Source organism: Sphaerodactylus townsendi, linkage group LG17 (assembly GCF_021028975.2).
Source record: "Sphaerodactylus townsendi isolate TG3544 linkage group LG17, MPM_Stown_v2.3, whole genome shotgun sequence".
NCBI lineage: Eukaryota > Metazoa > Chordata > Lepidosauria > Squamata > Sphaerodactylidae > Sphaerodactylus > Sphaerodactylus townsendi.
This window is the reverse complement of record NC_059441.1, coordinates 1,461,982-1,477,266: the sequence shown is the minus strand read 5'-3', so window position 1 is coordinate 1,477,266 and position 15,285 is coordinate 1,461,982. Positions and strand designations below refer to the sequence as shown.

Sequence of the window (15,285 nt, the reverse complement as noted above, 5' to 3'; positions counted from 1 at the left end):
GGATTCGGCCTCTTACCTCCCTAAAGGATGCTGGGAAACTGATTCAGCCTGGCAAGCAGGATGTCTTCAGATCCTAAAGGTCTCTTGGTCCCTCACACAACTGCCCTTTCTGCTTTCTCCCTCCATCCCTAGAAAACCCGCAGGACTCCTAAGCGTACACATTGTTTTGTAAGAGGGGGTCCGTTGCCTGCTTTTTAACCAGCGTGGTGTCGTGGTAAACAGCAGGTGCACTCTAATCTGGAGAACCGGGTTTGAGTCCCCGCTCTGCCACTTGAGCTGTGGAGGCTTATCTGGGGAACCAGATTAGCTTGTGCACTCCCAACACCACCTGGATGACCTTGGGCTAGTCACAGTTCTTCGGAGCTCTCTCAGCCCCACCCACCTCACAGGGTGTTTGTTGTGGGGGGGGAGGAAGGAAGGGAAAGGAGATTGTAATCCCCTTTGAGTCTCCTTACAGGAGAGAAAGGGGGGATATAAATCCAAACTCCTCCTCGCCTTACTCTTCTTGATGCTGCTCAAAGCAATAACCCCCTTCCTCACCCTACCGGGTCACAAAACAGAGGCACGCTTCCGAAATCTCTGGGATCCTAAGAGATCCCTTTGCAATTCAACACTCTTGTCTTCAGCAGTCAAAGAAAACAAGGCAGTGCTTGCCTATCCACACACACACACACACAAAATCGTTTTCAAAATGTTCCCTTTTTATTGTACAAGGCGGTGACAGGCTTCCAAAACACTCACAAGACTTCTCTCCAGCCCCCACACACCAGCGGGTGAGCAGCTGAGTCGTGACAGGGGCTGGCTGGCTGCCTAGAAGACGGGGCGTGTTCACAGGAAGCTCCTCCCCAAGAAAAGCCTGCTGGCAGGACTCCAGTTCCAAGAAACACTTTCCTGAGCTGCTAGGGAAGCTGCATCCCGGCAAGACAGAGGGAAACCTAGAAAGCCAGCGTGGCGTCGTGGTTAAGAGCAGGGGCACTCTAATCTGGAGAACCAGGTTTGATTCCCTGCTCTGCCACTTGAGCTGTGGAGGCCTATCTGGGGAACCAGATTAGCTTGTGCACTCCCAACACATGCCAGCTGGGTGACCTTGGGCTAGTCACAGTTCTTCGGAGCTCTCTCAGCCCCACCCACCTCACAGGATGTTTGTTGTGGGGAAGGGGGAAGGGAAAGGAGCTTGTCAGCCACCTTGAGTCTCCTTACAGGAGAGGAAGGTGGGATGTGAATCTAAAATCATCTTCTTCATCATCTTCTTCTTGGGATGCTTCTGTACAGAGAATGCGGAGGTGGGCTTGCTTCAGATTGATCTATGACCCCTGAATGGGCTTTGTCTAAGATTGACTGTTGTAGGGTCTTGCTGTCATTTCACTGGCCTTCACTGCCCTACAGAGGTGTAAATTGGGGGGAGGAAGAGAGCTGAGTAGGGTTTTCAAAAAGGGCAGAACATGCCAGCTGGGTGACCTTGGGCTAGTCCCAGTTCTTCAGAGCTCGCTCAACTCCACCCACCCCACAGGGTGTTTGTTGCGAGGGGGAAATGGAAGAGAGTTTGTAAGCCCCTTTGAGTCTCCTTACATGAGAGAAAGGGGGATATAAATCTTTTTTCTTCTTCTTCACAGGGGCTGGGTATGTATCCCGTCAAGAAGGGTTACAGTATTTTGATAACTGAGGCCGTCTGGAATAGCATCCAGTGTCGCTAAAAATATAATAAACGAAAAAGCGGTTGCTCTTAACTGTGACTCCAAAGTCTGCTGTTTGGAACAAGGCAGCCTCACCCTACTTAGTGGTAAGGTTGACTCCTGTTTACCACTTATCACTCAAGCCTCAGTTCTGCACAGATCCCCGAAAACATTTGCGAAACGTTTGCAATACCTTTCGTGTCCCCCACGGTTTGTCCGCACTCACCTCCCCGAAATGATTCCTGGCCATTTTGTGGTCGTGCCAGGTTTTTCTAAGGCCCCTTCTGCACATGCAGAATAATGCACTTTCGATCCACATTGCAGCTGTGCAGGATAGCAAAATCAACTTGCAAATAATTGTGAAAGTGGATTGAAAGTGCATTATTCTGCATGTGTGGAAGGGGCCTAAGAGATCTGTAGCTCCGATGCTACGAAGCTTCGAAGCCTCGTCCCGCGATTCTCTAGGGGTCGTGTCTTTAAAGCGATTACAGTTTTAAAAACTGACAAAAATGCACGCACCTTGCACGGCAACCATAGCTGTTTTTCATGGACAACGGCAAAGAATATCAGATCCAAGTGTCACATATTTTTTATTATTATTATTTAGTGGAAAAAGTCAGACACAAAAAGACCAGCTGACGAGTACCCAGGAAGGGCTTCACAAAGCATCTTGGGTAAATTCATAATAAGGAGGCTACAGATACATGCAAAACATTCCTTTTTTGATTGGAGGTCTGTTGCTCTCTAAATCCTCACCTTTTTAAGGTCTGCGCTGAATCATTCCCTGGAGGGTTAGCTGGCAGGAGGCCCTGCAAGTCCTTCACGAAAAGGTTCCGGGCATCGGAAAGCAGATGAGTCAAGATTGGTGCTGGGGAAATACTGCCTGGAATCGCCGCGTGCAGTAAAGTCACGAGACGCACCTCAGCTAACTTCATTTCCTCGGCCAAGGAAAGAACCGTGGCAGCCAATCAACTCACCCGCCTGCACAAAACCCTACCAGACTCATTTAATACCCCGCCCTACACTAAAGTCCCTGGGCGGCTTACATAATGGGGTTAAAAGCCCGGTTAAAACATACAATCCTAAAGCTGGGTGGATTTCCTCTGGAGAGTTCAAAATGCCAACAGGAGACTTTTAGGATCCTCAAGCCAGGCCCAGATCAGCGGCAAATGGGAAACTAAGGCCCCTTCCGCACACGCAAAATAATGCGTTTTCAAACCACTTTCACAACTGTTTGCAAGTGGATTTTGCCATTCTGCACAGCTTCAAAGAGCACTGAAAGCAGTTTGAAAGTGCATTATTCTGCATGTGCGGAATGAGCCTAAGTTTGAGAGAAAAGAAGCAACCGTAAACCGGACACGCTTTTATAGAAGACCTGGTTGGCTCGTGCCGCGTTTATCACCTGATACTCTCACAGGTCGATGCCGTGGAGTCTTTTGTGTAAGCTATTTCTGTCGGGAAACCTTGGGCTGGACTTGGCTTTAAATGATCTGCCTGGTTCAACCACCAGGCCTCATTCATACAAGCAAGTCATCTACCGCTGCTACAGCCAGTCCCTGATGTGTGAACCGGCCCAGAATTGAATCTGGCCAAAGAAAAAAAATTCTACATTGGTTCAGATTTGGTAACAGTAAAAATATGTAGCGCCCCGGCCTGCATTAAATCGAACCCCCAATCTCAGATTGGCATGGATTGGCCTTATTGGCTGCAGTATTGAGATTCTGTGCTTCGATCTCCCAAAGTCTGTATTTGAGTTCCAATCTATTTATCATGCAGTACTCAGTCAAACCTGATATGACTGAGAAACTGGGAAAGGGTAGAGGGGTTCTGATCGAGGACCCTTCCAAGACGCCATACGACTCCGTAATCCCCTCCCACCTCACTGAGGGGACCTTTGCCCTCAACATGCCACACCTTTAACCGGCTCCCCAAAACGGGTACAACATGCAAAGAACAGCTCCTCCCGCAGCGAAAGCCCACAGCGAAGGCTGGACAGAGCAGGCGTTGTTGGTCCAGCTCTGTTTTGGCTGCTGGCAACTTCCAAGTCCGTGTGAACAAACGCGGTCTGGAGCCCCCCGAACGTTCCAGTCTCGTCCAGGGCTCAAACGCCGCCCGACAGCCAGAAGCGTGTCCGTTTTGTCTCCCCGAGTCACTGCTCCGCTGCCAGGCAACTGGAAGACCGGGTGATGACCGGGTACAGCAAGGTCATATGCTCCGCCCCCTGGATGGGCAGCTTGTGGCTGGCGTAGTGATGGATAATCTCGGGGACGTTGTCGAAGGGGGGGCTGTGCTGGCCCAGGACAAACTTGTTATCTTCTGTCGGCAAGAGTTTCATATGCAGGAAGCCCTGACTGCTCCTAAATCAAGGGACAGGCAGTTCAGCAAGCAGCAACCCCTTCCGCACAGGCAGAATAATGCACTTTCGATCCACTTTCACAACCGTTTGCAAGTGTGTTTTGCTATTTGCTGCAACTCGACAGCACTCCCCACTCCCATATATGCTACAAAAATTTCTGCCTCACACCAAGTGAAATCTTCTGAGGGAACTGTTTTTCCTACCCTGTTTCCCCGAATATAAGACATCCCCTAAAAATAAGACATAGTAGAGGTTTTGCTGAAGTGCGAAATATAAGGCATACCCCGAAAGTAAGACATAGCAAAGTTTTTGTTTGGAAGCATGCCCGACGAACAGAACACAGAAAAATAAGACATCCCCTGAAAATAAGACATAGCACATCTTTGGGAGCAAAAATTAATATAAGACATTGTCTTATTTTCAGGGAAACGCGGTATATTCTTCTCAGCATTACACATATTCCCCTCTGAAGAAGGGAATTTTGACTCTCGAAAGCGTCTGCTCCAAAGATCCTGTTTGTCTCTAAGCTGCCACCGGACTCAAATTGGTCAGACCGACAAGATGACCCCCTGAAAATATTCTCCTGACTCCGACAATCACCCCCCCTCAGCTACCCAGTCCTGTTCTATCCCCTCCACCCCGCACCAAAACACAATCCAAGAAAGTCACCTAGGCCCCTTCCACATATGCAGAATAATTTATTTATTTATTGAATTTGTATACCGCCCTCCCCCAAAGGGCTCCAAGCAGTGTCCAACAATCATATATCTAACATTTAAAATCAGCTAAAAACAATCAATCCCCAATAATTAAGGAACCATAATTGCATAAATTACACATAATTGCATAATGCACTTTCAATCGACTTTGCAGCTGGATTTTACTGTGCGGAACAGCAAAATCCACTTGCAAACAATTGTGAAAGTGGATTCAAAGTGGATTATTTTGCATTTGCAGAAGAGGCCCTAGAACAGTGGTGGCGAACGTATGGCACGTGTGCCAGAGGTGGCACTCAGAGCCCTCTCTGTGGGCATGCACGCACGGAGTTCGTCATGTGGGGGGAGTGGAAAATCACCCCCCCACACACACACACACATATCTAGGCTGGCCTTGCTTCTGAGTAAACCCTCCTAGGATCATGATTTACCCATTCGAAGCATTGTACGGTTGCTTCACCAAGCTTACTCCCAAGTAACGCGTGCCTCAGAGCAAACTGTTTTTTTCTAAACCTCAGTATTCAGGTTAAATTGTCATGTTGGCACTTTGCGATAAATAAGTGGGTTTTGGGTTGCAATTAGGGCACTCGGTCTCAAAAAGGTTTGCCATCACTGCCCTAGAGTTTGGGAAATGAGAAACCCAAATACAGAGGAGCAAGGCAAGTGCAGCTCATGACTCCTAAGAGGCCTCTGACCCCCGTGGTACCCCCAAGCGTTCACCATAGGTCGAGACCAGGCCCCTCACTCACTTGAGGGAGAGGGAGAAAGCGTTGTGGCTGCTCTCGCTGTTCCGCACCAAGTAGCTGGCTTCGCGGCACAGCCGCAGCAACCCTTCGGCGTCCACCCGACTCAGGGTCCCGTGATACCACCTGTTGAGGGGGGAGGCAAGCGTTCAGTCAGGCCTCTGCAAGGCCGCTTCGGGAGCCCTCGGCTGGAGAAGCGGAATACAAATCCAATACAAAAAAAAAAGAAATTAAAAGAGAAACAAATAAATAAAGAGCCAGAGGCCGGCGCAGCTCAGGCGTCGGGGCTCTGAGAGCCGGCGTGGTGTCGTGGGTTAAGAGCAGGTGCTCTCTAATCTGGAGAACCGGGTTTGACTCCCCACTCTGCCACTTGAGCTATGGAGGCCTATCTGGCAAGCCAGATTAGCTTGTGCACTCCAACACATGCCAGCTGGGTGACCTTGGGCTTGTCACAGTTCTTTGGAGCTCTCAGCCCCACCCACCTCACAGGGTGTTTGTTGTGGGGAGTGGAGGGAAGAGAAAGGAGATTGTAAGCCCCTTTGAGTCTTCTTACAGGAGAGAAGGGGGGGTATAAATCCAAACTCTTCTTCTTCTACATTTGGTATCAAGGACAGAATGCGACGAGGGTTTCCTAAGGACCGTGTGACTTGTTTTGCAACGGAGATGGCCACTGCGCCCAGCTGAGCAATGTGATTGTAAACCAACCCCCAAGTTACTCACGCCTGGCTCTCCAGGGGCAAAGTGGGGTTGACCCGTTCGCCAAACATCAACCCAGATTCCACGTTCAGCCAGCACAAACTGTTCCTCTTCTCTGTGCCCGAGGGTGGCTGGCTCCTCACGGTCCCCTTGCCTTGGGGGAGAAACATACAGCCATGAGTAAATGAAAACGTGAACAATGGTGAATGCAGTGGCAAGTGAGGGCCAGTATGGTCTCAAGTGGTGGCCACGCAGGGTAACAGTGGCTCATTCCGCACATGCAGAATAATGCACTTTCAAACTGCTTTCAATGCTCTTTGAAGCTGTGCAGGTTGGCAAAATCCACTTGCAAACAGTTGTGAAAGTGGTTTGAAAACGCATTATTTTGCGTGTGCGGAAGGGGCCAGTGTCTCGTAAAACAGGACAACCGATTGGGGAAGAAAGGCAAGGAACATGTACCTTCCTTTGCAACGACTAGAAAAGGGATCAAACTGGGCCACGGAATACCAGCTTATAATGAGACAGTAAAGCCGGGGGGGGGGGGGGGGGCTACATTTCAGCTGGAACACAAATTGTTTAGGGCAACATACCAGGAGCCTTTCGAATATGAAAGGGCTACATTATGCCAATGACTATTAGTATTTTTAGTAGGTATATAACAGTGATGGCGAACCTTTTTGAGACTGAGTGCCCAAATTGCAAACCAAAACCCACTTAATTATCACAACGTGCCAACAGGTCAATTTAACCTGAATACTGAGGTTTTAGTTTAGAAAAAATGGCTGGCTCCGAGGCGCACGTTACTTGGGAGTAAGCTTGGTGAAGCAACTGTGCAACTCTTCAAATGGGTGAATCACGACCCTAGGAGGGTTTACTCAGAAGAAAGCCCCATTGCCAGCAACCGAGCTTACTCCCAGGTAAAGGATCATGCTTTAGTTCTCTGCATGAAAATCAGTGGGGTTTAACAGCGCTTAACAGGGTTACCTACACTGCTTCCCCAAATCTAGGTCTTAGGTTTAATGCTAATAATCGAGCCCAGCAGCCCAGGCCAGCCTAGATGTGGGGGGGGGGGGGAGGCACTCTGCACGTGCCCACAGAGAGGGCTCTGAGTGCCACCTCTGGCACCCGTGCCATAGGTTCGCCACCACTGGTATATAAGAATATGCTCTTAGTCACTTCAGAATACTTTTCTCTTATGTTTTGTTACCAGCATGTTTGCATCAAGGTTACTGGCAACATTCGTACTGAATTTGACTAGAATCAGACAGAGTCAAAGACTGCACTTGCGTTCCGAGTCAGAGAAACCACTGGCAGAATTGAAACTTCTGAAACTACTAACACAGAGCCATCCCATAGAACTCAGATTTAGGAAGGGCGCAGCTCTACTTATGATTGTGGTGTTAGACAATCTGGAAGGTTGGCTGGCTGGCAAAGAAGGAGTTAAACAGCCCATTCCCCCCCCACCCCACCCCCAATACACCCTTGAAGCCACCCCTGTGACTGCCTTGTAGGAAAAGCAAAACACTCACTCTAGTACCGGTAGCTATCATGGAACCACAGATAACATAGGGGTGCTGTGTGGTTTCCGGGCTGTATGGCCGTGTTCTAGCAGCATTCTCTCCTGACGTTTCACCTGCATCTGTGGCTGGCATCTTCAGAGGATCTGAGGATCTGATGCCAGCCACAGATGCAGGCGAAACGTCAGGAGAGAATGCTGCTAGAACATGGCCATATAGCCCGGAAACTACACAGCACCCCAAGTGATTCCGGCTGTGAAAGCCTTCGACAATACAGATAACATAGTTTGGCCTTTGGTCTTGAATGATGCCCCTGTCCGTTTTCAAGTTCTGACGCCACAAGGACCAGGAGTTTGATTTACCATTAGCTCTTTTGAAAGGGAGATGTACACATATCCCTTATGCTGAACGTATTTGCCCCTGTCAACTGGACACGGCTAAACAGTCCTTCGTGTGTTATTGTACTGTCTTTTGCACAGGGCCATTGGGTCTCCCTACCTAACTCCAATCTTATCAAATCTTTCAAGCAGACTAGATTTTATATTACCCTCCTCTCGGACGGTTCTAACTAAACCGCCTTTAAGGTGGCCCCAAATTGAGCCCAGGTCCGCTCGCCAAGAAAGCAGGTAGTTAAGTCTGTTTATTAATTTTCTTCTCGACTGAAAACCAACCCTGAAATTGTATGGCATGTTTAGGCACTGACGACTCTCCTCGGGCGTCAATTTCAGCTGATCTACAATCCTGACAAATGAAAGACAGACCGATTTCTAAATGTAAAGGAACGGACTGAATTTTTCCATTTGTGGCACAGCCATCATCATGGCAGGACATAAGAACATAAGAACATAAGAACAAGCCAGCTGGATCAGACCAGAGTCCATCTAGTCCAGCTCTCTGCTACTCACAGTGGCCCACCAGGTGCCTTTGGGAGCTCACGTGCAGCATGTGAGAGCAATGGCCTTCTGCGGCTGTTGCTCCCGAGCACCTGGACTGTTAAGGCATTTGCAATCTCAGATCAAAGAGGATCAAGATTGGTAGCCATAGATCGACTTCTCCTCCATAAATCTGTCCAAGCCCCTTTTAAAACTACCCAGGTTAGTGGCCATCACCACCTCCTGTGGCAGCATATTCCAAACACCAATCACACGTTGCGTGAAGAAGTGTTTCCTTTTATTAGTCCTAATTCTTCCCCCCAGCATTTTCTCATTTCAATTGAATGCTGCCCCCTGGTTCTAGTATTGTGAGAAAGAGAGAAAGCATTTCTCTCTGTCAACATATTCTACCCCATGCATAATTTTATAGGACTTCAATCATAGCCCCCCTCTCCCAAACTAAAGGGAGTCCCAAAGCGCCTGCAGCCCTCTCCTAGCATTAAGGAGGTGCTCCACGATCCCTCAATCATCCTTGTGCTGCCCTTCTCTGCACTTTTCCTATCTCTTCAATATACTTCTTTGGAGATGTGGCGCTTACTCAGAACTGAACAACACAGGACTCAAAGTGCCCGGTACGCACCACTGCTTTATATAAGGGCATGACAATCCTTGCAGTTTTATTCTCAATTCCTTTCCTAATGATCCCCAGCATAGAGTTTGCCTTTTTCACAGCTGCCATGCATTGAGTTGACATTGCCATGGACCCCTAAGCCTTCTTCTGGTTACGTTACATCTGAACAGCAGCAACATCTCGTTCCAGATTTTGAAGTTACCCACCGCCGACATCCAGGGGAGCAGACAGAGCCAGCGAGTCTAGAAAGCTGGTGCTGGCGTCCGGGATGCTTGGTGGGCTGTCTCCAGGCAGGTCCCTGGCACCGGCGCTCTGGGGAGTGGGGGGTCCCTCTGCGTCCCCGCGATTAGCCATGTTGTCAAGCTGTCCGACAGGGGGCGGCCACGGCAGCTCCTGGATCCCTTCGATCTCCACTGACGGAGCCGTCAGGAGAGAAAGGAAAGAACGCTGGAGAAAGGCGGCCTGGCATCTTGCCTCGCGGACGCCACGTTTGCCAAGCGCGGTCATGCTTTGAGGAGGGAAGGACAGCCCCGGGGAATAAAGGCCGTCACACACAGATGGCGTCTCTTTGCCTGTCATCTGGCCGAGAGAACAGGCCAGATTTATTCTCGGCAAGGGAAGCCCGCAAGCGAGCTGATTTGCAGTCAGTTGGAAGGAACAAGCAGGAGTCCGAGTCTGCGTCCGCAGCATGACCAACGGGCAGAGCAGACTTTTTTGATTAAGGTGAAGGGGGGGGGGGTTGTTACGTTCAGCCACTTTTGAGTCCTGTCGATTAGCAGGAAAGAAACATCTGTGCATTTCAAACAGACCAGACTTACCCGCAAACACTCTAGAGATGCGGTCCTTTTTCCATTCCCAGGGCTGGTCATATTCCTCGGGCGGCCGTTCGTCATCCTCCGGCAACCACGAGTAGCGGAACGGGACGTCTGGTGGGCGCTCGCTCTCTGCGTCCGCGTCGCCCTCGCACTCTTCGTAGGGGACGTCATACAAATGCAGAGGTTTAGCAGCGCCTGGCCCACCGTCGCTACCTCTCTTCTGAATCTCTGGGACCACAGAAAGAAAGAAGCCGTGTTACATGCTTTTCCCTTTCCCGTGTCACGTTTCTGAGAGTTCAGTTCTGATCAGTACTTATTTCCAGACTACCGGTTGAAAGCAGAAAATGGGTACTTTACCAGCCAGCAACTTCTGAGCTTCGTAAGGTTCCATGTAGCCTTCATTTTTCACCTTTTCCTGCTCTCCGCCTGCTGCTGCTTCGCTATCAAACGGATCCGCATAATCGTCCAAATCCACCATCTGAAAAGAAGATGAAGAGTTTGGATTTATGCCTTTCCTTTCTCTCCTGTAAGGAGACTCAAGGTGGCTTACAAGCTCCTTTTCCTTCCTCTCCCCACAACAGACACCTGGTGAGGTAGGTGGGGCTGAGAGAGTTGGGAGAGAACTGTGACTAGCGCAAGGTCACCCAGCAGGAACATAGGAGTGCGAAACACATCTGGTTCACCAGATAAGCCTCTGCCATTCAAGGAGACAATCCAAACAGAGGACAACTCTGGATCAGAGACAAACTTCTCCATCTCCCTGCAGAATTTCTGAATACACTGCCAGATACAACGCCAGGTGCAAAGGAGGTTGGTACACACACTGACAACGAGACTGGATTCAGGGAGCCACCGGGACCGTACAGTACAATCCCAACTAAAGTGACACCCTTCCAAGTCCAGCAATGTCAACGGTATTAGAAAGATGTCAATTATGCTTAGGATGGCAATGTTAACAAATAGCAATTGTATCCTATTCACTTATTTATAATATCTATTAGTGGCAGAGGGACCCATCAGCTAACCTTCTTTTTAAAAAGCTCAGACTAAACAAAACATGGCATCAATAAGAGCTGTTTTCAAAGGAAGAGTTCATCGTGAAACTGCTGGATCAGACTTCATCAACTAGTTTAGTTGTTCCAACGGGGCTCTTTCTTGCGCCAGAAAATAATGCTACTAGAAAATAGTACAAGTCATATAATAAGTAATGTGAAAAACCGAATTACAGTAACGAAGAGAGAATTCAGTAAATATATACAACAATACAACCCTGCTTCCCTTTACAAAAAGGAAAGCCTGCACAGTTCCGTTCTATACCTTCTGCAGAACAAAGGGAATGTAGGAGCCTTCCTAACCTTATAAAGCAGGCCATTTTGCCAGGTAGGAACCATAGCAGAAATGGCTCAGGTACAGGCAGATGCTGATTGCACCTCTATTTAAAGCCCCATTGGAACAACTAAACTAGTTGATGAGGTCAGCAGTTTCACCATGAACTCTCCCTTTGAAAACAGTTCTTATTGATGCAATGTTTTGCTTAGTCTGAGCTTTTTAAAAAGGTTAGCTGATGGGTCCCACCTAGTTTCAGGGGGACACCTTTGCTCAGATGAGTACACCTAAGACAATGAGGAGTATTGGGAAAGAAGCAGTGGCATACCTAAGGGGAACAAGGGGGGGCTGTGCCCCAGGGGCCACTCGCAAAGGTGACAGGGGGGCACATTTGGTTGCTCCTTTGGAGTCTGTTGTGTGGTGAACACAAGGAGAGCGCTGGCCCCATCTATCCAGAACCCTACTGAAGTCTTCTCAATGGGGCTTACTCAGTGGTGGGATCCAAAAATTTTAATAACAGGTTCCGATGGTGGTGGGATTCAAACAGTGGTGCCACCGCACTCACGCACCTCCAGTCCCTATTGGGCAGGGAGGTTGCTTTAGTAACCCCTTCTCGGCACTCAGAAAAAATTAGTAACCACTTCTAGAAAAGTGGTGAGAACTGGTTGGATCCCACCTCTGGGCTTACTCCAGGAAATGGATCTTAATGTTTTGCACTGTTAGTGACCCTAAACCAGCCTTTGCTCCTCATACAAGGGTGACTGTCCTACCTTATAAGGTTGTTGTTACAGTATTTCGCAAGGAAAACAATCTGAGCAGGCAAAAACACTACCAGTAATTTCGTTTTAGGGAGGAACAAGGCATAGTGCATTATTCGGCACGACCACCCAGAAATAACATAACCCCTTCATGGCCTAGGACCGTGGTGGCGAACCTTTGGCACTCCAGATGTTATGGACTACAATTCCCATCAGCCCCTGCCAGCATGGCCAATTCAGCAAAGCCTCAAGTAGTCCAACGGGTCTCAGCAGACTCTCTCCTGCCCCTCCCTCCCTCCAACATGGGGCAATCATTAAATGTGCCTACCCCGCAAGGCTGTTGTAACACAACCCCCTGTGGAAAGCCTGTTGAGCAGAAAGGGGTAAAAACGCTACCCACGACCTGTTTGATTCCACCCTGCAGGCACGTTTACTCAGAGGTAAACCACCCAGTTGCCTGGCGGGGCAGATCCTCCTCTCCCGGGCGCCCCTCAATAAGCGCGCCTCCCTGGAAACAAAGGCGCTGACTCGCGAGTAGCCCTATAGGGCTGAGCATCCCCTGCGCAAAAGAGACCCCCGGGGCATTGCAGGGCTGGGGGGCGGGGCAGACCTTCTCTTGCTCGGGGGCTTCCACGCGGATCAGGCGGCGGCGGGGCGAGGGGGCGCCGGTGCGGCTGGGGGGCGGCGAGGGGTCGCCCCTTCCTCCTCCTCCTCCTCCTCCTCCGCCGCCGCCGCCGTAGGGGTCCTCGAAGTCGCGGTCCCGCTGCAGCCGGTAGGCGGCCACCAGGTCGGGCTGCTCCGGCTCCGGTGCGTAATCGGGCTGCGGGGGTGCCGGCTTGGCGCTGCGGAAGAGCAGCCGCTCCCGGAGCCAGCGGGCCATGGCCGGGGAGCCGACGCAGCCCCCGCCCAGGTGGGTGGGTGGGCGGGCGGGCGGGGAGGTGGGCCGGCCGGCTCGGCTCCCCCTGCGCCCGCCCAGCGCTCCCCCAGCGCCCGCCCCCCTCTCCCTCCGGCGCGCTGGCCCGGTGGCACGTGGGAATGCCTCTCCCGTGTTGGGCAACAGCCCCCCACCCCCCCACCCACAAAGCCACTGGACGGGCGGGGAGCGGCCCCCGTCATGCCTATTGGGTCAAATGTCCGGGGCACGTTTGGGTGCTTCTCCCCTTGCCAAAGCAGCCCCGAGCACTTGTGCAATGAAATAAATTGAATAAAAGATGAATAAAGCCAGTTTGAGGGCTTTGAAATATGATACAGGAGGCACAGGAAGGGTGAACAATATAGATCAGCAAATAATAATAATAATAATAATAATAATAATAATAATAATAATAATAATAATAATAATAATAATAATAATAATAATGGTGGTGGTGGTGCACTGGAACCTTTGCAAAAAGTACGGCCTGCCCTGTAGCAAGACCTGGTACGAGCACAAGCCAGAGAAGACCACAGGAAATGAAGAAGCAAAAATACTCTGGGACTTTAGAATACAGACAGACAGACACCTGGCACACAACACCCCAGACATAACAGTGGTAGAGAAAAAACATGTTTGGATCATAGATGCTGCTGTGCCAGTTGACAGCAGGGTAGAGGACAAAGAGCTGGAAAAGATCACAAAATACAAGGACCTACAAATTGAAGTTGAACGATTGTGGCAAAAGAACAACAGTAATCCCACTAGTAATTGTCGAAGGCTTTCACGGCTGGAATCGCGGAGCAATGTGGTTTCCGGGCTGTATGGCCGTGTTCTAGCAGCATTCTCTCCTGACGTTTTGCCTGCATCTGTGGCTGGCATCTTCAGAGGATCTTCATGATCCTCTGAAGATGCCAACCACAAACCATCAGGAAACGCTTTCTAGAACAAGCCCTTTCATCCCACAAGTAGTCGGTGCTCTGGAGGAATCCCAAGAAATCTTAGAAAAAACATCTGGAAAGCCTAAACTTGGACAGAACATCCAGTCCCACATGCTGCAGAAAGCAGCGCTTCTAAGGAAACTGCTGCATATTCTCACGCCAAAATACCTCCTAATATCCTACCAAGGTCCTTAGGGAAGGACTTTCGATGATTCAGAGATAAGGATAGATTCAGACACTTGTGCTGTGTTGTTATGTGTAGTATAATAATAATAATAATAATAATAATAATAATAATAATAATAATAATAATAATAATACCTTTGGGTGCTGTGTGGTTTCCGGGCTGTATGGCCGTGTTCTAGCAGCATTCTCTCCTGACGTTCGCCTGCATCTGTGGCTGGCATCTTCAGAGGATCTTCTGATGCCAGCCACAGATGCAATACAGAATGCGAAGCCCGAAACGATCAGGAGAGAATGCTACTAGAACTAAATGCCCTAGATATCCGGCCATGAAAGCCTTCGACAATACAATAATAAAATACAGTCCGGCTGTGTTGTTTCTGAAATGTTTTCACCCCCACGGGGCCTTTGGCAAACACCCAGGCCTTTGGTGAGAAAGTATGAATTGCTGAAGTGTAAAATATCATTATTTATTTTGTGAGATTATTTATCGTGCACCTTGCCCACTGTCATCCAAGGCAGATTACACAGAGTGAGATAATTAATTGAACAGGATTGGGGCCTGCAACAAAATGTTAATATTTTTGCATTGTTTTTATACTATTGTATTTTATTCTGTTGATATTGTAAGCTGCCTCGAGCCCCCTGGGAAATTGGCGGGGTAGAAATGCAAAATATAAAAATAAATAAAACAAATAAATAAAACAGATGGGATGGGTTTGCATTGCAGATCGCTATCCAGGGCAAAATAATTCCTGCGTGCACTCAGTCCCTACCTGGCGATGTGTTTTGATGTAAACTTGGGGTACAGAAAGCACATGTATTTTTGTACTTAGGGTACAATAATGGGTTTGCTGCCAGTAGCTTCCATTTATAAAGTAATCATTTTCTGAACTGAGTTTAATTTGATCTCGACTGCAGAAGTGCCTAGATGAAAAATTAATATTTAACATTTACTGAAATTTGGAAAAAAAACAGACCCCGCTCTTGCCGTGACTCGGATTCGAACCGAGGTTGCTGCGGCCACAACGCAGAGTACTAACCACTATACGATCACGGCGAGCCACTGTGGTGCTGGAAAAAACTGTTGGCAGGCACTCTATTCACGACGATCAGTCAGTGATGTCAACGCTAGACTAACGAGG

General features: G+C 49.2%; 1 protein-coding gene and 1 non-coding gene across 3 annotated transcripts; both read right to left on the bottom strand.

Moving 5' to 3' along the window:
* Positions 1–3,891: 3,891 nt before the first annotated feature.
* On the bottom strand, positions 3,892–13,040 carry LOC125424703 (SH2 domain-containing adapter protein F-like). Of its 2 annotated transcripts, XR_007243264.1 has the most exons (7): positions 12,714–13,040; positions 10,377–10,497; positions 10,023–10,247; positions 9,411–9,617; positions 6,209–6,338; positions 5,495–5,676; positions 3,892–4,030 (listed from the first exon to the last, which is right to left on the bottom strand). XR_007243264.1 is itself a non-coding variant. In XM_048482119.1 (6 exons), exons 1-6 carry the CDS (start codon positions 12,981–12,983, stop codon positions 5,491–5,493), a joined length of 1,077 nt encoding a protein of 358 aa, XP_048338076.1. In that variant the 5' UTR covers positions 12,984–13,040. The 2 variants fall into 2 exon arrangements, 1 of the variants encoding a protein (XP_048338076.1); XM_048482119.1 differs by lacking the exon at positions 3,892–4,030 and having other exon boundaries at positions 5,491–5,614.
* Positions 13,041–15,128: 2,088 nt separating this feature from the next.
* TRNAH-GUG lies at positions 15,129–15,200 on the bottom strand. Its single transcript has one exon. It is a non-coding gene; the product is annotated as a tRNA-His (tRNA).
* Positions 15,201–15,285: the final 85 nt, after the last annotated feature.